General features: G+C 36.5%; 1 protein-coding gene across 1 annotated transcript in view; it reads left to right on the top strand.

Moving 5' to 3' along the window:
• Positions 1–26,024, top strand: part of LPGAT1 (lysophosphatidylglycerol acyltransferase 1) — a 76,758-nt gene that overhangs the window by 18,714 nt on the left and 32,020 nt on the right. Inside the window, exons 4-7 of the mRNA XM_053909139.1 lie at positions 14,380–14,498; positions 19,484–19,579; positions 21,527–21,800; positions 25,507–25,633. Of these exons, the coding sequence (XP_053765114.1) occupies positions 14,380–14,498; positions 19,484–19,579; positions 21,527–21,800; positions 25,507–25,633 (616 nt within the window). The remainder of the gene's footprint in view (positions 1–14,379; positions 14,499–19,483; positions 19,580–21,526; positions 21,801–25,506; positions 25,634–26,024) is intronic.

Genomic DNA, 26,024 nt, shown 5'->3' with positions numbered 1-26,024 from the left:
GAGCTAATGAAATGGATATTGGATTAGATGCCAGAGGACAGCTTCTTATTTTCTTACTTCAACATGTACCAACTATGGAACCATATCCAAGTAGTGACTTGTTTTGTAGGTTTTTAAAAAATTTCCAGTTCATCTGTTTATAGACAGTTTTGCTCTGTCCTCTACAGTAGTAGTTGTTTTACCTATTGGGATTCATAAGAATTGCTTTTAGAGTCTGATAAAAGTTATGGGCCCACCCCCTAGAACAGTGCACCTGTGTTAATTTCCTATGACTGCCATGGCAGGTTACTCCAGAAGCGTGTAAAACAACAGAAATTTATTCATGCATATTTCTGGAGACCAGAAGTTCACGTCAAGGTGCCAACAGGGCAGAGACTCCAGGTGACATTCCTTGCCTCTTTCAGCTTCTGGTAGCTGTAGGCATTTCTGGACTTATGGCTGCATCACTCCAGCCTCTGCCTCTGGGGTCACATTGCTGCCTCTTCTGTGTTCTGTGTGTATCTGTAATAAGGACACTTATCATTGATTTAGGGCCATCTGGATAACCCAGAATAAGTTCCTCTCAAGATCCTTTATTCACAGGTTCCAGGGATTTGATGTGGATGTCTTGTGGGGTGGAGGGTGGGCATTTTTGGATTTACCATAGCACCTTTGCACATGCTCACAGTTTTACAGTTTCAAAGGGTTCACGACTCTGAGGTCCGTGTATGGACTCCATGGACTCCAGGTTTAAACTCTTTGCTCAGTGAGAAGCACCTTACACCTACAGTGTATTCTAGTTATTAGTCCCTATTCTCTCCTCTTATGTCATATTCTTTTTTTTTAATTTAAGTTTATTTATTTATTTTGAGATACAGAGACAGCATGAGTAGAGGAGGGGCAGAGACAGAGGAGAAGAGAGAGAGAAGCCCAAGCAGGCTCCACGCTGCCAGTGTGGAGCCCAATGTGGGGCTTGAACCACAAACTGTGAGATCATGACCTGAGCCAAAATCAAGAGTCAGACACTTAACCAACTGAGCCACCCAGGCGCCCCTCTCCTCTTATATCATGTTCTTATATTCAGCATGCTATTACCACTGAATCTTGAAATGGTGTTGTTTTCTTCTCATGACCTTAGATTCTTTAGGGTTTGCTTTTTGAGCTGGTTTCTCTGCTTCCTTTAGGAACTCTTTATCTTCTGATAAGACTTACTATTTTAAAAGAAAAGCCAAGTTTTTCCCGAGCCTTTCTACTGAATTCTATATCAAGGAGGCTAACTTCTGTGCAAACCATATGTAACTGATTATGCCTCCAGTGAGAAGAGAAACTTACCTGGAGTACGATGTGCCAGGCCTTCTAGCAAGTGCTCTCACATGGCTTAATTAAATACTGAAACCCATCCTCAGAGGGAGGTCATATCAGTCCTACTAAATAAGTGAGGAAATAAAGACTGGTGGAAGTTAAGTAACTCGTTCATTGTGGGTGACGGAGCTAGCAAGGGACAGAGCTGGTCTGTGAATGAAGGTCTTCTGCCCATGCTGCTTTCACTATACCATGAAAACATAGCATACCTCCCTTTTAGTTGAATGCTTAGTAATCTGCGTAACAGGGGCTATCTATGCTTTGGTGTCAGGAACCAGCAGACCTGGATTTCAGTCAGGTTTACAGTGCTTACTTATCGTATTACCTTGTACAATATCTTCTCTGATCCCTAGCTTTAAGTAAGACCGATACCTGGCTTGTGTGCCTTATGGGGCTGCTCTAACAACTGACAGACTATGAATGAAAGTTCCTCAAAATCAGAAAATCTTACTAATATGCAGTATAATTAATTAGTTTCTCATTTGATTATACTTTTAGTAGTTTCTTCTTTTACTATCCTAGATTTCAAAGTTTGGGAATATGGTCAAGCCTCCAACCAGAGGCTACATTAGTTCCAAGGCTGAATTTGTTTGCTTAAGACCTCTTGGGTGCTTGGCTGGTGTGAGTGCTTACATTTGCTTTCTTCTCTTTCATTTTTAGGGGAATCCCCACTTTTGTCTAGTTCAGCTGCACTTAGGATATCTACATGTGTGATGAGTTTCTGAGCAGTTCTCTCTCCTAGGTTAGTTTTTAACTCCTCTCATTGCCTCTTTGCCATGGGTTTGGGTGGTGGCCTGGGACTATGCTCTGGAGACTCTTCCCTTTTCTCTACCCGCCCCCCCCCAATTTCTTGACACCTTCATTCATCCGGAGATAGTTTCTTATCCAAAGCTAAAATCCCGTCTCTCTTACTTCTCACTAATTATAGGCTCCTTCTATCTTTGCCCTTGTCGTCCAAGATATAAAGATACTACAGACATTCCGTCCTAAAAAATACCCCCATTTAACAAACACCTTCGTTCCTTTCCTCCATCCCACATATGGCCAGTTTCTTTTCCCTGCTGGCTTTCTGTGGTTTATAAGATAATATTCAAAAACTTGGTGCTTTAATAACCTGGCTCAGGCCTGCTGCTCAGCCTTATCTTTTGGTGAGCCTTTCTTTTATTCTTCCAGTTACAGTGCAGAATGTCCTTTTTCTATCAAGAGCCCGTCCCTTTGTTTGGATTCCATTCCTTCTTGCTTGCTGAGGAAACTTCCTTTAGTGTTAAGGTCCTCTTTCTTCACCTTTCACAAAAACTCTCAAATTTCCAATTATACTTAAAAAGTTGTAGAATATGGTAATCTGGGTTCACATTCCCAGAGATGGGAGTGGGGCATGTGCTGTCTATTTTAACACAGTCCCATTGCTTAGGGGCACCAGGGTGGCTCAGTCAGTTAAACGTCTGACTTCCTCTGTCTTCGGCTCAAGTCATGATTGTGAGGTTCCTAGGCTCGACCCCCATGTCGGGCTTTGTGCTGACAGCTCAGAGCCTGGAGCCTGCTTTGAATTCTGTGTCTCCCTCTCTCTCTGTTCCTCCCCACCTCGTGCTCTGTCTCTGTCTCTATCTCTCTCTCAAAAATAATAAAAATTAACATTAAAAAAAATTTTTTTAAAAAGTGTATCTGTTATCTGACCTCAGATTTACAGATATAACCTTATTTTTCATTCTTTAAAGTACCAGCTATCTATCCCAGAAGGTGTCTACCTAGGTTGTGTTCCCATGTGTCTTTGGTATCTCTTCCCTTTGTGTGTTAGCTCACAGTGATTTCTCCTCCTCCTGCCACCTGTGGTACATATTTTCATAGATAATGCATTATTCCCCAGTGTGTCTTTTATTCTCAATAAGTGAGCAAACTTCTTGAGGGCAGGGATCATGTTACATCAATTGGAAAGTTTGCTTATGTTTTATATTGAAGAAAATGTATCTTTTAAAAAACTAAAATACAGCTTATTGAGATGCTGGTGAGTGGGATGATGGTATGACACGAAGGCACATGAGAGGTGAAATGACCAGGAATAGCAGATTCATGGCTCTGGTCGCAAGCTTACACAAGGGCTTACTTCTGTGGACTGGAAAGGCAGGCAGAATTGCCTATACCATTTAGTATGTTCTCTGTTTCGGTCTTTCTCACTTCTCCTTTCCCTCACCTTGTACTTCTCTCTCTCTCTCTCTCTCTCTCTCTTTTATTTTTGCTAAGCTCAGATAGTTGGGTAGTATGATTCCTCCCACTGTATTCATGAGTTAATTTCTTCATGATGGAACCCCAGTTTACCTTTATGTCTCCCACAGTGGTAAAACCCTGTTTCTCTATGAAAAGAATAAAACTAGTTGAATGAATGAATACAGGAAACAGTGCTTTGGGGGATAGTGAGCAGGAGGTGATGTAAATTAATTATACTTACCATCTGTATGTTTTTCTTTGCAACTAATTTGGTCAGGCAAGAAGCAGCCTAAGAGTTCTGTTTCTTGTACTTGATTTAAAATACCTGTGAGGGGAGAGATTTGGGTCCAGCTATCTCTAAATTCCTTCCTAGTTCTAAGCTTTCTAAAATCAACCCCCTACCATTTTTGAAAAAAAAAAAATTAATGTTTATTTATTTTTGAGAGAGAGAGAGGGAAAGAACATGAGCGGAGGAGGGGCAGAGAGAGAGGGAGACACAGATCCGAAGCTGAAGTTGAACACTTAACCAACTGAGCCACCCAGTGCCCCTAAGACCCCCACCATTTTTCATGGTCTGATTCTAAAACTATTTAAAGCTCTAGTAGCAAAGCAAAAAAGTACCTATACTGCACACTTATTTCCTGGCAATTTGGTATAATCTTTAGAAGTTAGAATTTCCCTTCTTCTAATTACTCATTTCAGGAATCTGAGGCAGATATTACTGAATTCTGTTGCTTAAACTGTCCCAGAGGAATCAAATTAAACTAACTTTGATTTAAGTTCTGATCTCTGATTTAGTATAGTGTTAATTGTATTTAGTATAGGTAAATGAAAGAAGCTATTTAAAAGGTTGAGAAAATAGGGGCGCCTGGGTGGCTCATTCAGTTAAGCGTCCAACTCTTGATTTCACCTCAGGTTGTGGTCTCACAGTTCATGAGTTAGAGACCCACATGGGGCTCTGTGCTGACAACATGGAGCCATCTTGGGATTCTCTCTCTCCCTCTCTCTTCCCCTCCCTTTCTCTTCCTCTCTCTCTCTCTCTCTCTCTCTCTCAAAAATAAATAAAATCTTAAAAATGTCAAAAACTATAAAAGGTTGAGAAAACAAAACTGAGCAAACTGAGGATTCTGCATAGAGTAAAATACTTTTATTAGAACATACTAGAAAAAAAAAAAAAAAACTTAAGATGTAAGTCTTGCTACTTTGACTCTCAGTGATTTAACAAAATAAATTTGGACCAGGCTGCTTTGGGGGAGAGGTTGTTAGTGTATGTGACATAATGAACATTAAAGAAACAAATAAGAGTGCAATGTATTAGTAAAAACTTTCATTATTACTTTGTTCTTGGGGAGCAGGGGAACTCTCTTAATTACAAAAGTAATAAGTCAAATGCTGAAAATTTGGAGAAACAGAACAATATAAAAAATAAAGGAGAAAAAAATAGAACAAAAGTCATTCGTAAGTTTGCCATGCTGCAGTAATCACTATCCTTGGTAATCACAGTCTCCCCCTACCTCTAGACCCCCAACAAACTCAGATATGTTCTCCTTCACTCTAATTTTGTCTTTTTTAGAGTGTCATATAAATGGAACATTTTGAGATGGGCCTCTTCTCTCAGCATGCTTGTGAAAGCCATCCAAATTGTTGCATGTATCATTAGAATGTTCTTGTTTGTTGCTGAGTAATATTCCATTGAATGGATGTACCACAGCTTATATCCATTCAGCTATCAAGGACATTTGGGCTGTTTCCAGTTTTTAACAATTATGAAAAATGGCAGTATTAATGTTCATGTTCAAGTTTCTGTATTACATAAGTTGCCTTTCTCTAGGGTAGGAGTAAACAAACTATGCCCCATGTGCCAAAATTTCCTGTTGCTTGTTTTTACATGGCCCTATGAGCTAAGAATGGCTTTTACATTTGTGAAGGTTTGTAAAAACCAACAACAAAAGAAGAATATAAAACAGAGACCCTATGTGGCCTACAAAGCTTAAAACACTTAATGGCTGGCCCTTTACAGAAGAAGTTTGCTGGCCCCCGCTCTGGGGTAAATACCCATATTCCTGGGTCATGTGGTAAGTGTCTTTTTAACTTTATGAGAAACTGCCAAACTGTTTCCAGAATGGCTATACCATTCTGTATTCCCAACAGCAGTATCTATAAGTTCCAGGGTTTGTTTGTTTGTTTGTTGTATCCTTGCCAAAACTCAGTATTAACAGTGTTTTTAATTGTGGTCATTCTAATCAATGTTTAAGGTTGCTCATCATGGTTTTAATTTGTATTTCCCTAATGATTAATGGTGTTAAACATCTTTTCATATGGTTGTTTGCCAATCTTATATCCTGTTTGGTGAAGCGTCTGACTTTTTTGCCTAGTTTTTAATTGGGTGGTTTGTTATCTTACTGTTGAGTTTTCAAAGTTCTTTATATATTCTGGATACAAAGATACCAATCCTTTGTTGGCTATGTGATTGTCTATATTTTCTCCCCGTCTTTTCATCCCCTTACCAGTATCTTTTGCCTAGCAAAAGGTTTAAGTTTTGATGAAGTCCAATTTACTGGTTTTTTTCTTTTATGAATTGTGCTTTTCATGTTATGTCCAAGAACACTTTGCCTAGACCCGGATGATGGATGTTCTCCTAAGTGTTCTTCTAGAGGTTTTGTAGTTCTGAGTTTTACATTTAGCTCTCTGATCTGTTTTGAATTATTTGTTGTATAAGGTATGGGTTGAGGTTTCATACTTTTGTAACTTTGTTTGTTGATAAGACTATTTGTTTCTCCATGGGATCGACATTACACCATTGTCAGAAATCACTTAGCCATATTTGTGTGTTCTATTTCTAGATTCTCTTTTCTGTTCTGTTGATCTATGTGTCTGTCCCTTCACCAGTACCACACCATCTTGATTACTGCAGCTTAATAGTGAGTTTTAAAATTGGGTAGTATGATTCCTCCAAGTTTATTCTTCTTTTTCAAATTTATTTTGGCTATTCTAGTTTGTTGGCCTTTCTTTATAATAAAATTTATAAATCAGTAAATCTAATTGTATCTGAAAAAATTCTTACTGGGACTTTGATTAGAATTACATTATATTTGTAGATTAATTTGTGGGAGAATTGGCTTTTTACTGTGTTGAATCTTTCAGTCCACAAACGTGATATTCATTTCATTTTGGTCTTCTTTGATTTCTTTCATCAATGTTTTATAGTTTTTAGCATATATATCCATTGATATGTTTTAATTTATATCTAAGTATATTTTTGCACTATTATAAATGGGATTTAAATATTTTTTTATTTCCTCTTGTTCATTTCAAGTATAAAAAAGATTGATATTTTGTGTGTTGACTTTGTATCCTGGAACTTTATTTTTTTTAAGTTTATTTATTTTGAGAGAGATTGAGAGAGAGCACAAGTGGGGTAGGGGCAGAGAAGGAGAGAATCCCATACCTGTTCCATGTTGTCAGTGTGGAGCCCAATACGGGGCTTGATCTCACAAACTATGACCTGAGCCAAGATCACTTCATCAACTGAGCCACTCAGGAGCCCCATCGTGCAACTTTATTAAACTCTAATTAATAATGAAAGCTTTTTTTAGATTAGTTGGGATATTCTACATAGAGTCATGCCATTGTGAATATGAACAGTTTTATCTCCCTTTCCAACCTGTAGGACTTTTTTTTTCTTGCATTATTGAATTGGCTAGGCCTTCTGGAATACTGTGAAGTAAGAAAAAGGAGTTTGATATCCTTGCCCCGCTCTGAATCTTATGGATAAAACATTAGTATATAATTACTACTAAATATTATGTTAGCCTTGGGTTTTGGGTAGAAACACTTTATTACATTGAGGAAATTCCTTTCTATTCTTAATTTACTAAGCATTTTTATTATGAATGGATAGTGAAATTTGTTAAATGCTTTTTGTGCATCAATTCATATGTGTCTTAGTCCATTCAGGCTGCTATACAAAATATCATAGTCTGGGTGGTTTATAAACAACAGACATTTATTGCTCACGGTTCTAGAGAGTGGCAAGTCCAGGATCAAGGTGCCATCATTTTCTGGTGAGAGCTCTCTCTGTGCCCTTCTCACTGTGCCCTCACATGGTGGAATGGGCTGGAGAACTCTGTGGGATCTCTTTTATAAGGACACTAATCCTATTCATGAAGGCCACACCCTTGTGACCTAATTACCTCCCAAAGACCCCACTATTAGCATCACCTTTGGGGGTTAGGATTTCAACAAAAGAATTTTAGGGAGACACAACCATTCAGACCATTCAGACCAGAGCAATATGATCAGCAATAAGGTTTTTCTTATTTAGACTGTTAACCTGGTGGATTGCATTCATTGATTTCTGATACTGAACCAACCTTGCACTCCTGTGATAAATCTTACTTGGTTGTGGTGTATACTGTTGGATTCCACTTACTAATATTTGTTGAGGATTTTAATGTATATTAGTCTATAGTTTTGTGTTTTTCTGGTTTTGGTATCAGGGTAATGGTGGTCTCATAAAATAAACTTGAATGTGTTCTGTTTTCTGGAAGAGATTTTTTAGAATTGGTGTTCTTAAATGTTTAGTAGAATATGCCAGTGATAACCATTTGAGCCAGAAGAATTATTTTTTGGAAGGTTCTTGCCTGTGTAAATCAATTTCTTTCATAGAGATAGACTTTCAGATTATTTACTTAATCTTCAATGAATTTGTCAGTTTGTGGTTTTCAAGGAATTGGCTCATTTCACTCAAAAATGTCAAATTTGTGTTTGCAAAGTTGCTCATAATATACCCTTAATTTTTTAAAGTCTTTGTGGTATGTGTAATGATGACCTGTCTATCATTCCTGACGTTGATAATTTGGGGAGTTTTTGGTTAGTTTTGCTAGAGGTTTATAAAACTGCGTTTACTTTCTTAAAGAGCTCCATTTGATTTTATTGATTTTCTCTATTTTTTTTGTTTTCTATTTTATTGATTTCATCGGTTTCTGCTCTTTTGATTCTTTGGTACTCTGTTATCCACTTAGGACTTATTTATATCCAAAAAAGATTTTCGATTTCTGTATGAGTTTATTCACTGACTGACTCAAAGAACATATTAAAAAGTCATGTCTTCTAAATTTGTGCATGTGTTTTTTAGCCTGGCTTATCGCAGTATAATTTGCAGTAAATAAATTACAGTAAAATTTACCTTTTGTAGTTTATAGTCTGTGAGGTTTTTTTTAAATGTTAAGTAACCTTCCTTTCTCAAATTGATTCTGTTTTGTGAGTCAGTATAATGGCTTTAAGATCACTGTTTTTAAGGAATTTGTGGTGGATTCTTATTGTTTTTATTTTCTTTTTGAGATGTGAACTATCCTGATCAATACTAGTCTATAACTTTTAGGGGAGGTTTATTGTTAAGTTAGAAAGAGAAAGAGAGAGAGAGAGCAAGTGTGTGTATGTGGTGGGCGGTAGGTGATGATCTTTGACTTTCATTTTTAACAAGAATTTTAAAAATTCAGTTACAACTAGAGAAGTTTCTTCCAGATTTTATTCAGTTGTCCTTCATTCCCTTTGGAAATAGTGGACCTGACCCAGTTCTTTTTTGAGAATACATTTCATAGAACAGTGTGTTAAAATATTTTTGTTCTTTCAGTCAAGTACAGTGTAAGAACTGGCAGGCATCCATAGCTTCTATTCTTTAACATGCACATAATTCTATTCCTTGGTTAAGATATTGACTCCATTATTATACTTACTTTTTCTGGTATAGCAAGGTTTGAACTGAGGAACATAGCTACTTCATATATAATAAATTATTTGTCTCTACAAACATTTTTACTTTGATTTTGTTAGTCACATGACTTTCTAACAGTGATCTTTGAAGTATATAGTGGTATGGTAAAAGTATGGTAAAAGAATACCATAAATATTGGAAATTAAATATGTTTGGGTTTTTTGGAGTTTTTTATTTTAGAGAAAGAGAGAGAGCGTGAGTGGGCGGGGGTGAGAGAGAATCTTAAGCAGGCCCCACACTTATCACAGAACCCAATGCAGGACTCAATCCCACGACCCTGGGATCATGACCCAAACTAAAATCAAGAGTAGGACGGTAGGGGCACCTGGGTGTCTCAGTCAGTTGGGCATCCGACTTCAGCTCAGGTCATGATCTCACAGTTAGTGCCCAAATCGGGCTCTGTGCTGACAGCTCAGAGCCTGGAGCTTGTTGTGGATTCTGTGTCTCCCTCTCTCTCTGTCCCTCCCCCACTCACGCGCGCTCTCTCTCTCTCTCTCTCTCTCTCTCTCTCTCAAAATAAGTAAACATTAAAAGAAAAAGAGTGGGACCCTCAACCAACTGAGTCACCCAGGTGCCCTAGAAATTAAATTTATTGAATGAAATTTAGATTTTATAAAATTCAGGATGACTTTGTTACTATATCAGGATCATTTTTTAATAAAAAAGTTGTTTGAGCTACCTTTACTTATTTGATTTAATATCCCATGTGGGTCTTAATAAGTTGACATTTAGTTTGAAAAGAAATTTTGGCCAAGTTGTGGCTGTAAGATAAAACATATATTAGATTAACTCTTAATGATTATACCCTGAAAGGATTGTAGAAACTAACATTGAGAGCCATTTATAATGCATAACATAAGATGCATAACATTAGATGTCTGTTGAAATGTTCTAGATGTTTAAAGTACAGCGCCATTTTTTCCCTATATATGATAAGAAAAAAAAAAGCTATAACTTGGGGGGAATAGAATGGAAAAGAGAGAAAAGGGATGGGGAGAGCTGAGGCGGCTGAGGTATATTAGTTTCAAGGGGCTGCTATCATATAACAAAGTAGTACAAGCTGGATGGCTTCAAACAAAAGAAATTGATTCTCTCATGGTTCTTGTTGGTTTGAAGTTCTAAAATCAAGATGTCGGCATGGTTGTGCTCTCTCTGAAGGCTCTAGGTGAGGATCCTTCCTTGCTTCTTGCTGCTTCTAGTAGTTGTCCTCAGTCCTTATGTTGTAGATCTGTCACTCCAGTCTCAACCTCTGTTGTCACGTGGCATTCTCCCTGTGTATATCTCTGTCCACATTTCCTTCTTAAAGGACACCCGTCATACTGGATTTAGGTTGAGGGCCCATTTACAGATATAGGATGTATATAAACTGGGAGGGAGGGGACGCTATTCAACCCAGTTCAAAGGGTTCTAAATTCAATTTAAATTTTGAGATAAGCCAACACACTAGATTTATCTGCCTTATACAAAGCAAACAGGTAAGATACATTTTACGTAAAAATTTTTTATTTGCAATTATATTCACTTACATGCTTTCCCATTGTGTAGGCTCAGGCCTAGGTATCTAGCATTTTCCCTTCATGTGATAGAAATTACATTAAAGAGGGGCGCCTGGGTGGCTCAGTCGGTTGAGCGTCTGACTTTGGCTCAGGTCACGATCTCACGGTTCGTGAGTTCGAGCCCCGTGTCGGGCTCTGAGCTGATGGCTCAGAGCCTGGAGCCTGCTTCCGATTCTGTGTCTCCCTCTCTCTCTGCCCCTCCCCCATTCATGCTCCGTCTCTCTCTGTCTCAAAAATAAATAAACATTAAAAAAAAAAATTAAAAAAAAAAAAAAAGAAATTACATTAAAGGAATATTTTGTTATGAAACCTCTGTTTATATAGATGTGGAGCCAGAACACTTTCCACATTACCTCTTAATAGCTCAATATTTATAGAACCAAGCTAGATTTTTTTTTTGAACTCTTTAACTGCTATTAGAATAATAATTTTGGGGTGCCTGGGCGGCTCAGTCAGTGAGGCATCTGACTTCAGCTCAGGAGGTCATGATCTCACAGTACATGAATTTGTCAGCTCAGAGGGTCATGATCTCACAGTCCAGGAGTTAGAGCCCTGCATCAGGCTCTGTGCTGACAGCTCAGAGCCTAAAGCCTGCTTCAGATTCTGTGTCTCCCTCTTTCTCTGCCCCTCCCCTGCTCATGGTCTCTCTCTCTCTGTCTCTTTCTCTGTCTCTATCTCAAAAATAAATTAAAAAACATTTTAGAAAATTTAAAAAAAGAATAATACTTTTATTCTTTTTATTTTATATCCACGACATCTAACAGCTCCTGGTGCTGATTTATTGAATGAATAATGCATTAATGAAAGAATGGAGTGTGTGTGTGTGTGTGTGTGTGTGTGCGCCTGTCTGTCTGTCTGTCTCTATGTTGAAGGGTTGTCAGCAAAGGCATGATAGAATGAATTTTCCTTTTTAAAACCCAACTGGTGGGGCGCCTGGGTGGCTCAGTCGGTTAAGCGTCCGACTTCAGCTCAGGTCACGATCTCGCGGTCCGTGAGTTCGAGCCCCGCGTCAGGCCCTGGGTTGATGGCTCAGAGCCTGGAGCCTGCTTCCGATTCTGTGTCTCCCTCTCTCTCTGCCCCTCCCCTGTTCATGCTCTGTCTCTCTCTGTCTCAAAAATAAATAAAAACGTTAAAAAAAAAAATTAAAAAAAAAAAAACAAAAAAACCCAACTGGTGGCATCCTTGACACACTGGTCTGAATTTCGTTGTTATTACTTTTAGTATATCATTTCATATTGGTATACAGATGCTGTGATTCATAATATTCCTTTGCATAGATATATAATAATTTACGCTCCCTTTTTAATTTTAATTGTGAAAGATACAGAACATGAAATTTACCATCTTAACCATTTTTAAGTATATACTTTGGCATTGTTAAGTATACTCACATTATTGTGTAGTCAATCTCCAGAACTTTTTTATCTTGCAAAACTGAAACTCTGCTATTGAACAACACCATTCCATTTCCCCCTCCTGGGAACCATCATTTTTTTCAATTTCTATGAATTTGAGTTAGTCTCTCTTTTGAATCGTTATCCTCTTTGCTCTTACAAACAAGGCTGCAGTAACTAGCTTTGCATATGTGTCATTCTGCACATAAATAAGTATATCTGCAAGATGAATTCCTAGAAGTAGAATTTCTGGGTAAAAAGATTTTTGCATTTCTCAGTTTTGATATATATTGCCAAATTGACTTCCCAAACTGTTGTACCAATTCAGACTCCCCACAGCAATGTACGATAGAGCAGCTGTTTAAATGTGTTTCAGTAGTTAGCGTGTCAGCTGAGCTGACTTGGGAACTTGGGAAAGGAAAGGCCGCTCGGTAAGAAAGTTGGTGCTACTGCATTTTTCAAGGGGCTGGGCTCTCTCCCAGTATTCTGTCTCTATTCTTTAAGAATTATTTGATGTACTTTAGTGTAGTTTTATCCTGCATTCACTTAAAAATTTTTAAATAAAAAATTTTCCCACATAGTATATAGGCTATTTGAGTGTTGGTAATAAAATAGATTTGAATCTGATAGAATGATTAGAATACCTCACTTTGCAAGGAGGTCCTACAACTTAATACTATATGTTTAGCTCGGCTGAAAATTTCCTTAATACAAAATTCGAAGGTCTTTAAAATCAATGAATAGATGGGTTTTAACAGAAAGGAAAATCAACAGACCGCTTTTCTGAAATGCATTCTTTTTTAAAAATTTTTTTATTTTGTGTGAGAGACAGAATGAGTGGCGGAGGGGCAGAGAGACAAGAGACAGAGAGAGAGAGAGAGAGAGGGAGAAAGAGAATCCCAAGCAGGCTGTGTGCTGTGCTGTCGATGCAGGCCTCGATCCCACGATCCTAGGATCTGAGCCAAAATCAAGAGTTGGCCCCTTTGCCAACCAAGCCACCCATGTGCCCCTCAGACGAACTCTTACGAGGAGCTCCACTATGTTGGGGTGACAATGAAGGGTGACTGGAGAAGGAAGAAGGCTGGGGGAGGCAGAGCCAGTGGGCTCCACATCTCCTCAAGCCTAGTTCATCCAGAATTATTACACACGGGTGGCTTGAGTTCTTTACTTTTAGCAGTGTGTGAGGTTAGTGAGTACTAATGTGTAACCAGCCTCTCGTAATTCATGTCAGACGTTTGAGGAGCCCTAGAAGCTTTGTCTCGTAGAATCCTGATGTGTGAAACTGATGCTCATTTATATTATTTCTCTGAAGTAAATTTACTGTAAAATGAGGCATATTAAAGCAGTTTCCTGCATGGAGATACCACTGTTTTCCTCAGAGTGTATGTACAGGTTTTAGTACAATGACTTTTCATCTGGAGATTTTAAACATTAGTTTTCTTATATTCAAATGAAACTATTTGCATATATTTGTGACATTTTCACATTTTATTATAAAGTAGAAATATACTTTATTATGCAGTATATTTGAAGGGTTCTGGAGACCTTCTCCCAATCATGATCACCATCAGTGGTTTGGAATTCATTCCCTCAGACTTTTTTTAACGTATAAAATAATATTTAAATTTTATTCCTTCTTTAAAAAGGTGGAATCATGCTATATATACTGTTTTGTGATTTGCTTTACTTGATAACAGGTCCTTTCTGGGTTAGTGCATAGAGATACATTCTGCTCTTTAAGTGGGCGTATACTCTTCTATTATATCATAATTTTGTTATCCGTTCCCCTGTTGGTAAACATTGGAGTTCCAATAAGTATCCCTTATGCATGTATCTACCTATTTGGACAAATGTTTCTGCAGGATAAATTCTAAGAAGTAGAACTTATATATCAAAGGATGACCATTTTACATCTTAATGGGTATTTTGGTGCTCTATAAAATGTTACATCAATATATCAACATCCTGATATTTATAGGAAATAAACTTAGTTCAGACTTTAAGAAGTTTTAGCGAGGTGATGTGTCATCATTGATGTACACCAGTTGTTCTAATATAAGGTTTTTAGTAATGTAAAACCTTTAAAGTGACAGCTTTTTTATTCTTACAGTGATGGAATGGGGGGATGATATTAAAGCGGTTTCCAAAGATGAAGCAGTAATGTTGGTGAATCATCAGGCAACAGGAGATGTATGCACTCTGATGATGTGCCTCCAAGACAAAGGACTGGTAAGCCATCCTGAACGCAGAGGTGGACGGGAGAAGGGGGAGGTTAACAAAGAATCAATTCAAGTATCTTACTAGGGTTTGGAACATAAACTTTAATATGTATACTTTTTCTGAAAATTGAGAAAATTTTAAAAAGAAAAATATATACAATTCTAAGTAATTCTGACTATAATTAGAATTCTAATCTAAAAAAAAAAAAAAAAAGAATTCTAATCTATAATTCAAAATACTATTCTAACTCCAGGACAGGAATTTGGAGACTTTCAAAAAAGTAGCTGGAAAATAATGTGAATGAGCTGGTTTTTTTAAAAAATAATTGAGGTAAAAGCAGAGTTAATATGGTTCAAATCGGGGACTGTCTTGAGGTGAAGTGGTGGATCACTGGTTTGAGAAATACACAAAAAGCAGTAGTGTTTAAGAGAGAGGTCCGTGAATTAGATGATCTTGGGGATCTTTAGCCAGAAGGAAAAAAGGTAAAGATTTTGGATTTCCTTTACAAAGGAAATTGAACAGAAAGATACTACACCCATTTTATTAAGTGTTACTAGGCTGTGTGAACTGTTTTACAGTTTACATGACTTATATTAATAAGTCAAGATAAAATATATCCATCAACTGGGTGGGTTTAAAATAAATTCAGTCTTTAGCATTAAAAGAATTATCACCTTAGAAGTTGAAGAGGTTGTGTTACTAGAAAACCAAATAAATGGAAAGTGTATAAATTAATGGAGTTAATATTTATCCTAATAGTAAAGAAGCAAATCAAAGAACTTTATTAAGTGCTTCATGTTCATTATCAGTGACTGCAAGGATAGAACACCATCCTGTAAGACACTATCCTCGTAAAGGAGTGAACAGTCCAACAGAGGAAAGTGTAGCAAAGTGAAGAGTATTCAGTGGAGAGGGTGCTCCCCATGATAGGCATAGAAGACTTTGTAGAGGGGCAAGGACATAAGCGTGGCCTAGTTAGAGTGGTGAAGCAGGGGCCTTCTTCCTTAGTGAAATACTCTTGGCCAGAACACCAAGGCAAGACTAAGCCTGGGGTGTTTAGGTCCTAGAGATTTTGACTCAGTAGGTCAGGGAGGGGTCATAAAATGAGGTGAGAGTAAAGGAAAATATGTTTGATGACTGCTGAATCTTTTCTTGTTTATCTGAAAAGCAGAAACATAATCTCACTGGAATGTGGAATAAATTCAATCCTTTCTTGAACTGTTAAAAGAATGTTGCTGTATAAATATATTTGCATTTATAATAATATTTATTACTTGTGATATTAAAATTTTGTAAAAACTAGATTATTTGGTCTTGTATGAAAGAGAATCCCCAATTAACAGACATTTTTAATCTTATTGATAGGATCATTACACTCACAGTGATTATTCTGAAGGCTTACAGTGTCCTTGATTGGTTTTTGAATTTCAAAGAATGATTACAGTGTGGTCAGTATAAATACGCCTAACTTTAGTGCTCTAACCCCAGTTTGGCATGGATGATAACTGTATTAACTAGAATATTAGATAACCTGAAATTCACCAATTGTGTGAACAAAAGAAAATTTAGTTTGTTTGTTTCCTTTTATAAAAAGATTTCTGTTAGTTTGTCTTAGGTTCATTTTTCTGTCCAGATTATGATCTGATATTAGTGAGTAGATATTAGTACAATCTTGAGGAATTTTTTTTTATCTTCTTTCATAAAGGGTAATAGAGAAATATAAAGCTGGAAGCATTATAATCTCTCCCTCCTGCGCCTATCAAGTATAAGGCAATATTAATTTTCATTTACCAGTAAGAATGTTTGCTTGACTTATTGAATATTCCATGGGTATATTCAAAGAAAGAAGGCTAATGCTAAATTGTGGCCCAATTTTAAAAAATATTAGTTTAATTGTGATGTGAGTGTAAACAGCTTTTAGAATTCAGGAATCTTCTTGTAACACCCGTTAGTGTTACTCAGCGGGCGTCCCGTTGGCATTTTGGTCGGACTGTTGTGTTGTGTTCTGAACTGTCCTGGCTATTGCTGGATGTTTTCCATACCTGGCTACTACCCACTAAGTGCCGGTAGCATGTGCTAGTCAATGTGACAGCCAAAATTGGCCTTAGAAATTTCTAAAAGGGAGAACCATTGACTTGACTATAATTTCAGAAGGATATAAAGAACAGAGTCCTTCATGTAAGCCTCTCTAGATCTTTTGATATGTAGAAAATCTGTGCTTCCGGATAAAGAATAATTGATATGGGCCAATTTTGTTTCTTGAAGATACCTAAGAAATTTCTCAGTGACAGGCCTATGAAACGTTGACAAGAGTTGCTTCAGGCAGCTGGTATTTACTGAGCTTCTTTTGAGGAATATGAAACAAAGGATTAATTGTATTTTCTAAATGTGCTGGTACCTTTTAAATAAGTATCTGTGACTTGAGGCATGTTCTTTTATGGCAATTGATGATAAAACTAAAAACTTTTTTTATTTGTCAAAAGAACTTTATTAGACATGTAATAAACATTTGCTGACTTGTAACATTTCCCCTAAAATAAGTTAGGACTTGGGGCACCCGGGTGGCTCAGTTGGTTGGGAGTCTGACTCTTGATTTCGGCTCAGGTCATGATCTCACGGTTAGTGAGTTCAAGCCCTGCGTCAGGCTCTGCGCTGATGCTGCGGAACCTGCTTGGGATTCTCTCTCTGCCCTTCCCCACTTGTGTGTGCATGCACTCTCTCTCAAATAAATAAACTTTAAAAAATAAATAAAATAAGTTAGGACAGAATTATCCATACAAATCTTAGAAGATAGCTTGGCTATCTTATTGAACTGATTTGTTTTAGGTGACCTTCTAACTGAAGAGGCAAATCCACTGTAAGTACAAGGTTAAGTTATATACATTAAATACATTAAAGCTAGAACAAGTAAAGCTCATTCCTTTAGTGTTGGTATTTTAAACCCAGAAATTAATAAATTGCCACTAAACTTCATACTGTGTATAAAGCTCAAGTATTTTATAGGTTGAAGTCACTTGCTTTCTGTTTTGTTCCTTGGGGCACTTTTCAACAGATTCCATTTAGTTCAGATTTCAGTTTATTTAAACAAGTAGTCATCATTACAAAACAAGACTGAAAAGTGAGATGTTGGTGATCATTTTATTCTGTATTAGTTGACTTGGGGAATCAGTACTTCACTGAGCATGTATCTTTATTTTGTAAAGTGATTTAACATAGTAGTGTGAATGAAGTATGAGTTGTGTAATTGACCTATTTAGTGATGCTGAAAAATTATGCTGGAAGCTTTAATGTTACATTCTTTGTCAGCTTTTTTAGTGTTTTTGTAAAAGCAGCAATGGTATTGATGCTTACTTTTTTCCTAATATTTAAGTTCATATAATTTGGTGTTTAGAGGTGAAGTTTACATATGTTATTCCCATAGAAACCAAAGTAGAGCTCTGTTGCACTCTTGATTGAGGTTGTAGCTTTTAATTAATTCCTTTAAGGATTATAACCAGGAATGCTATTTCCTCAGCAGGGAAGAACAATTAACCAGTTTATTAATTAGACCCCTGTTTATAGTTACTTATAATTTTGAAATTTGTTTGAAATAAAGTCTCACTCTTAATATGAATATTAATTCTTATCAGCAAGGGATACTATTTCTGTGTTTAAGAACTGAGGTGCTGTAAATTTTTTTAATTTATTCATTTATTTTAAGAGAGAGAGAGAGTGAGAGAGAGAAAGCGAGTGAGCATGGGGAAGGGGCAGAGAGAGAGAGAATCCCAAGCAGGCTCCACAGTGTGGAACCCCACACAGGGCTTGAGCCCACGAACTACAAGGTCTTGACCTGTGCCGAAAACAAGATTAGGATGTTCAAATGACTGAGCCACCCAGGAGCCCCAGTTCTGTAAATATGTTTTTGCTGGGGAAGAGGATAGCCTTGCATAAAGTAACAAATATTCTTCTTAATGTAATAGAATGTTAAATCATTCTATTAAATGAAATTTTAAATGTTCGTGTATTTTGGACATTTTTGTACTTTTATAAAATGTTATAATTTTACATTTATATGTAAAATACATTTATATATTTATAATTTATAACTTTTAATATTTTAGCTATTAAAACCCCATTTTATTTTATTTTATTATTTTTTTAATATGAAATTTATTGTCAAATTGGTTTCCATACTAAAGTCCCATTTTATAAAGCTTTAGTGCTTATTAAACTTACTGCCCTCATTTGGTAACATTAGCCATTTTATTGTTTCCAAATAATTTTACAAGTTCTGTAAGAATTACCAGAGACTTTGCTTAGGGAGAGCAAATTTGGAATGGTTAAGTCCAAATTTAAGAAGTTAATTCAGGAATTCCTGGGTGGCTCATTTGGGTGTCTGACTCTTGATTTCAGCTCAGGTCATGATCCCAGGGTCATGGGAGCCCTGTATGTCCTGCTCCACACTGAGTGTGGAGCCTGCTTAAGATTCTCTCTCTCCCTCTGCCCCCTTCCCCGCTCACTCTCTCTCTCTCTAAAAGAAAAGAAAAGGGGCGCCTGGGTGGCTCAGCCAGTTGGACGACTGTCTTCAGCTTTGGTCATGATCTCATGGTCTGTGGGTTTGAGCTCCGCGTTGGGCTCTGTGCTGACAGCTCAGAGCCTAAAGCCTGCTTCAGATTCTGTGTCTCCCTCTCTCTCTTCTCCTCCCCTGCTTGTGTCCTGTCTATCAAAAATAAATAAACGTTAAAAATAATAATAATAATAATAATAATAGAAAAGAAAAAAAATTTTATTTGTTGCACAATAACATACTTGGGATTTCAGGACTTGGAATCAATACCAGTAATTGTTCATAGAGACTTTGTGCTTTAATTGTAGAAATAAACACTAGATTTAAGATATTTAGGTTAATTAAGAGTGTGGTTGGATAATTATATTTAAAAATTAGAGACCTGGCTAGACTATAGCAGGTTGCTTCTGTTTAACGTATAATTATTTCTTGCTTTTATATATTTTAGGTTGTTGCTCAAATGATGTGGTTGATGGACCATATTTTTAAGTATACAAACTTTGGAATTGTTTCTCTGATTCATGGAGACTTCTTTATAAGACAGGTAAGTAATGAGTATTCTTTTTTAACAGTGATAGCCTGATTAACCTGACAATTTATTATAAACATGGGCATAACAAGACCAATTATAATAGATAGAGCCAGTTACACTATCTTAGGGAGCTCTTCCTCCAAATCTTTGTTCTCTGAAACATTTATTTCAATCTGAATTTGAGTATGCTCAAGCAGTGAAATGGTGACATTGCAAATACTTTAGTCTCTATCCTCCTCCTCCTATCTAAACAGTGCAATGCTTAGTAACGATTTATCAAGCACCCGCCACATTCCCAGCTCTTCTGCTTCTTAGCCATGTGAATCAGGCAAGTTATTTAAATTTCCAGTTTCCTCATTTTTCAGATGAGAATAATAGGTACTCCCCTCATTGGGTGGGTGTGGGGGTTAAATTAAGTATACACTCAGAACAGTGCCTGCCCCCTTCATTGTCATTTTCATCACAATTACCCCTATCATCATCTGTATTTTCACTATTATTTTTATTTACAAGTCATTGTTCTAAGAAGGTATCTAAATTACCAGTAGGTAGGTAGGGTAGGTAGGTAGGTAGGTAGGTAGGTAGACAGGTAGGTAGGTAGGTAGGTAGGTAGATAGATAGATAGATAGATAGATAGATAGATAGATAGATAAATAGATAGATAAATATATATATTTTGGTGACTCGTATTAGGAAAAGTGAATCCATCAGCTTTTTATGAATACGGAAAATATTTATTTATTTATGTTTTTGAATCCAGAAAAACTGTAGAGTAGAAGATGATATTTGGCACAAATGTAAAGAATGAATATGGGTTTGTTAGAGAAAGGTAGATTGAGAGTGGGTCCGAAGCATTAGGGATAGTTCACTGTCTGAGAAAGAATCCTACCTTCTTATCCAGTCAGCACTACATGATAGTATCTCCCTGTATGCTAAGGATCACACGCTTTATTTTCTCAAAAACTGAAATACGATATGCAGGAGTTTTTATGTATGGTAATGCTTCACTGTTCTGGTATTTATATATTTAGCAGCTTCAGCCTTGCACATAATAATTACTTAATGAATAACTGATGAATCTGATTAAGCCTCATATGAGAACCACAAATTCTGGAAACCTTCTGGAGACCACAAAGCTGGAAGTATGTAGAAAAACTTCTAAGCTCTGTGAATGTAGGTGTGAGAAAACACATATACTTTACTCCAGACAATTTTATGTACAGAACATTTTTGTTTTTCATATGCTGTGCAATTATCTGGTTTCTTCTGGAAACACTCTTGGTGCTTCTGAGCAGAGAGATGAATAAAAGCACACGCTGGAGCCTCTCTGCAATTTCCCCTCCTACCTCTGTCTTCCTCACTCTTCACCCATCAGCCACACTGGCCTTGGAACTGTTCTTTGAACATGCAGAGCTCCTTCCCGTCTCAGGGCCTTTGTCCTGTTTGCTCTTGTCACCTAGAAGACTCTGCTTCTCTCCACTTGACTGGGGCCCTCGCATTACTAGCTCCTTGCTCCAGTTTCGCCTCCTTGGGGCTGCTGACCCTGACCTTGTCGGCCTTCTCTATCCTCTTACTCTTTTTATTCCTAACACATCACCAACTGAGTTTACACTTTGTAGTTCTCTGTCGTTTCCATTTGAGTCAGTTCCGTGAGGGTCTCTCGTTACCTCTCTATCTCCAGTGTGTGGGACAGTACAGTGCCTGCTGAGCAGCAGGGGCTCTGTAAATAGTCACTGATCTGATGAATGAGTGAACTCTCAGGAGCAAGTAGAGCAGTGTTTTTCTTTTGGAGTGCTAATGTAATATAAGTGCTAATCACTTGATTTTACCACTGTGGTCAGAAGGGGAGGGAGGAGGGGGGACATCACGATACTTTAGAAACTGTTGTTTCTATTTAATTTTATGGCATCTTAATTTCCAATGTATATCTACTTATTCTATATGTATCTGCCTTCATAGGGAAAATCACATCGTGACCAGCAGCTTCTTCTTCTCAAAAAGCACCTAGAAAATAACTACAGGAGCAGAGATCGAAAATGGATTGTTTTGTTTCCAGAAGGGGGCTTCCTCAGGAAGAGGCGAGAAACAAGTCAAGCATTTGCCAAGAAAAATAACTTGCCATTTCTTACACATGTCACTCTGCCAAGGATCGGGGCAACAAACATTATTTTGAGTGCACTTGTAGCACGACAGGAAAATGGAAGTCCATCAGAAGGAGATGCTAAAGAATTAGGTATGATGGTTTTTAGCATTTTTTTCTTTTGTTGGAACTCAGGGATTATCTGGAGTTCCAGAAGATAACATTATTGTTCTTTTTTATAATTTTTATCAAATAGCAATAATACTCAAGGAGAAGATGAAAATTTAATGTTTTAATGTTTCTATTTACAGAGTTCATGCTTATAATCATTTATTCACATAACCCAGAAATGCATAAAGTCAAAGGTGTCTTTCCTTACACTGCTTACCCATGCTTCTAGTCATTCCCACTTCTGCAGTAAACATCCATATAAATATCTTTACATATCTGTGGAAGTCTGTAGTATAGATTCCTAGAATGGAATTGCTAGGTTAAAGGTACAGGAATAGAAATGACTGATTTGAAAACCTAATGATAGATACGCAAATGGAAATAGTAATAATGTATATTTCGTTCATTTATCAAATGTAGAAAGTTTTGAGGGTTTGTTTTTAAGAATATGAACTTAATGCAGTTTCACAGGGTTTATGAAGAGCCTTCAAATGACTCCCATCATTCCACTACAAATAATACTTATCAAAAGGAAATAATCTGAAATACCGGCCAAAGGGTTTATCCCAGCATTATTTTTATATATTTATTTTTAATTTTTAATTTTTTCTCAGCATTATTTTTAATAGCAAAAAATTGGAAATAGAGGGGAGAACAGAGAAGTAATATCAAATATCCATCCAACACAATATAACCCCACGGCCATTACAAATGATGTCTACAGAGGGGTTTTATGGCTTTGGAAAAGGCTCATGCTGTATCATGTTAATGGAGTGCGAGGGACATACAACTCTAGTGAAACTGTTATGAGCTCAAATGTGTCAAATGTAGGAGATGAGCTCAAGGAGAGATTCCAGATGTTATCAGTGATTGCTTCTCAGAGCTATAACTTTATGGATGATTTTCCCCCATTTCTTAATACTTTTCTGAAATTAAAAAAAAAAATTTAAGGTTTATTTATTTTTGAGAGAGAGACAGAGCAGGGGAGGGGCAGAGAGAGAGAGTGGGACAGAGGATCTGAAGCTGGTTCCGTGCTGATGGTGGAGAGTCCAACTCAGGAACCCTGAGATCACGATCTGAGCCGAAGTCTGACGCTCACCCGACTGAGCCACCCAGGCACCCCCTGAATTTTTTTTATAATGAGTATGTATTACTTTTATGGCCAGGAAAATGCAAACCACACTCAAAGATGCAACTGTCTTGGAGATAGCCTGGTGCATTGTGAAGGTTTGCAGAAGGTATTTGTGCCAGTAACACGAAGACTGTTTTGAACAAGTTTATCTGAGATACTGTGAAATTTGGTGACAAATGATAAATTAAAAAACTGAAAGAAACTCACCAGGCCTGTTTCCTCAGTAGTGTTTTACTATTTAAAAAATATATTCTTCAGATAAAATAAAAATAGAAATGATTGACCCTCAGAAATATGTGTTTTTAAATGAGGGTTAGGACCAGACATAGAGATAATGCCTGTAAGATTGCACTGAGTTTTCCATTCATGTGTTTTTTTAAGCAGCTGCTTGGCAGTCAGCTCTCTTAATCTTTCATCATCTATTAAAAAGACAAATTGAAATAATCTTTTAATAGAAAAGGAAAGTTCAGAATAGCTTCAGACAGCCACTGTGGCAATGTCAGCCAAGCCAAGGCTTGAAGGCAAAGGTCTTCCAAATAGAATTAGTTGCACTAATAAAGACTGCTGTTTTGCAATAATTTTATCCAGTCAATAATACCCTGTGGTGTCTAGATCTCAAAGGTAGGGGCAATTGTCATATTGATCACACAATAGTGAAGAAATTTTTTTTCTTTTGGAGAGAAACAATTTCTTTTTATAACCAAAGCAAAGTAGTTTATAATTTATCTTACCTTAGTTAAAATTTTTATTCTAGATGTTTAGGAAAAATAAATTCTAGAAAGTTATATACCCTAAAACTAGTTTTACTTGTATTTTACCATTTTCTTCTCTATGTTTTGGTATTTTGTGTCTTATTTTCTTTAGTATTCATATTCACTGTTTAGTGTTTTGTTCCATATAAACACAAAACAGGCCTTTGTATCTGTTTTAATATGTGATCCATACACATATCAAAATTAAGTTGTGTCTGATTAAGGGTTAGTATTTTTTTGTTTATTGTGTGATTTAATATATATTAAACTGAACTCTGATGATTTTTCCCAACCATTTTGTTATAAAACTTTTTAAGCATCCACAAAAGCTGAATGTTGTCGTTAATATCCACTAGCTGAGTGCTTGCTTCGGCAGCACATATACCACTAGCTGGCCAAATAGATTCTGTAATTAACATTTTGCTATATTTACTTTATCCTGTCTTTTTCTACCTTTCTATCCATCCATTAGTCCACCTTCTTTTTTTTAATGCACTCAAAGTAAGTTACAGACATCAGTATATACTTTACTCCTAATCATTTCAGCATGTACATCATTGGTAACTTGTTAAAATGTGTTTCCTTACATAAATACTCCGTTCCTTTACCAATAGGTTACTTAAACATTATTATTATTTTACCTAATTTTTGTTTAAACCCTTTTTTTGATAGTTTATTTTTTGAAAAAGTGGGAGGGAGAGCATGAGCATGGAAGGGGCAGAAAAGAGAGGGAGAGAGAGAATCCCAGTCAGGCCCCATGCTCAGCGTGGAGCCCAACGTGGGCCTTGATCTCATGACCATGAGATTATAACCTGACCTGAAATCAAGAATTGGATTCTCAACCAACTGAGCCACCCAGGTGCCCTTTCTTTTCTTTCTTTTCTTTTTTTTAAACCTATTTTTATGGGTATTTTTCCCCTTCAGAATATTATCAAAAAAATTTTTTTAACTCAAAGGTCAGCTTTTAGCTATTTGATATACACAAGTAAAATATCATTAATTCTTAATGCACATTTAGTCTTATGTTTAAGTTTTATTTTTTTAGAGATCTCTTAAATACTTCAAACAAAGGACAGACTATCACACAAGTCTGGCTATCTGTACTCTCTGGGAAGATTCATCTCTCAATTCTTGCTCTAACTCCATGCGGGGAATAAAAGCAGCATGCAGAGGACCAAAGTGAACAGAACTTTCTTACTGCCTCTCACAATAGCAGTTACCTGTTGTACCTACCAAAGGGTGGACAGCTTTATTGCTTTATTTGTATAGAACTCCTGCTAAAATGGGAGGAGTTTGTGTTAAATAAAAACAGCAACTGACAATCGTGTGACACTAAAATGCTTAATTTGGGACCTTATTCCAGTATTTATTAATTTTTTTTTTTACTTTTACTTTTTTTTTTTTTTTTTTTTACTTTTGTGGTGTGATACCTTAGCTTCTGACTTTTTGATAGGCCAGTTCTTATGACTGATAAAATATAAATTAGACTTTGATAGTAAGTAATTGTATTGAATGCTTGAATGGTGCATGTCCAATAAATAATAGTGCTCTGTTATTTGTTAATTTGTTTGAGATTCAGCCATTTTATAATATATTAGTAAATGCTTGGTTTCATCCTAAATGAAGATGATACACTAAATGATACATCCTTATATCATATAAAACAGTAACAACCAAAGTTCATCTGTTTTCTTAAAGCAAAAGATACATCAGTATGCTTTACTTATACTATATTATTTGCTGTAAATAATGTAAAAATTGATCTAATTTTAAGTGTTTTTGTTTTGTTTTGTTTTGTCCTCAGAGAGCAAGTCAAAAGGCCTCCAGTGGATAATAGATACAACTATAGCTTATCCCAAAGCTGAACCCATAGATATTCAAACCTGGATCCTTGGATACAGGAAACCAACAGTCACACATGTACATTACAGGTACGAGTTTTGTGTTAGTACTCAGCATATATCCAACTTAAAGTATTATCTCAAGCAGTGTTTTAAAATTAAATTTTTAATCAATAGTGAAAATAGTTGGCTCAAAATCATTCTTATGCTGAATTTTTAATATGAAAATATCATTTGAAGTAGTTATTTTCACTGAGTGATAAAAGTCTCTCAAAATGGTATTCTAGAGGCTCTATGATTACTTGATGGCCTGACACTCTGAGCAAGGGTGATTAAGGGCAAACATCAAACATAAATATATACTCATTTGGGCAAAGCAGATTTGTATGAATAGAAATGAAATTTGTTTTTAAGTCATTAAATCACATAAGATTTTCCAAATGATTAAATTGAGAATTTAGCTGAAACTTATACTTTAAAA

Source organism: Panthera pardus, unplaced genomic scaffold, assembly GCF_024362965.1.
Source record: "Panthera pardus isolate Hobbes unplaced genomic scaffold, ASM2436296v1 HiC_scaffold_21, whole genome shotgun sequence".
NCBI classification, from domain to species: Eukaryota; Metazoa; Chordata; class Mammalia; order Carnivora; family Felidae; genus Panthera; species Panthera pardus.
This window is presented reverse-complemented; position numbering and strand designations above follow the sequence as displayed.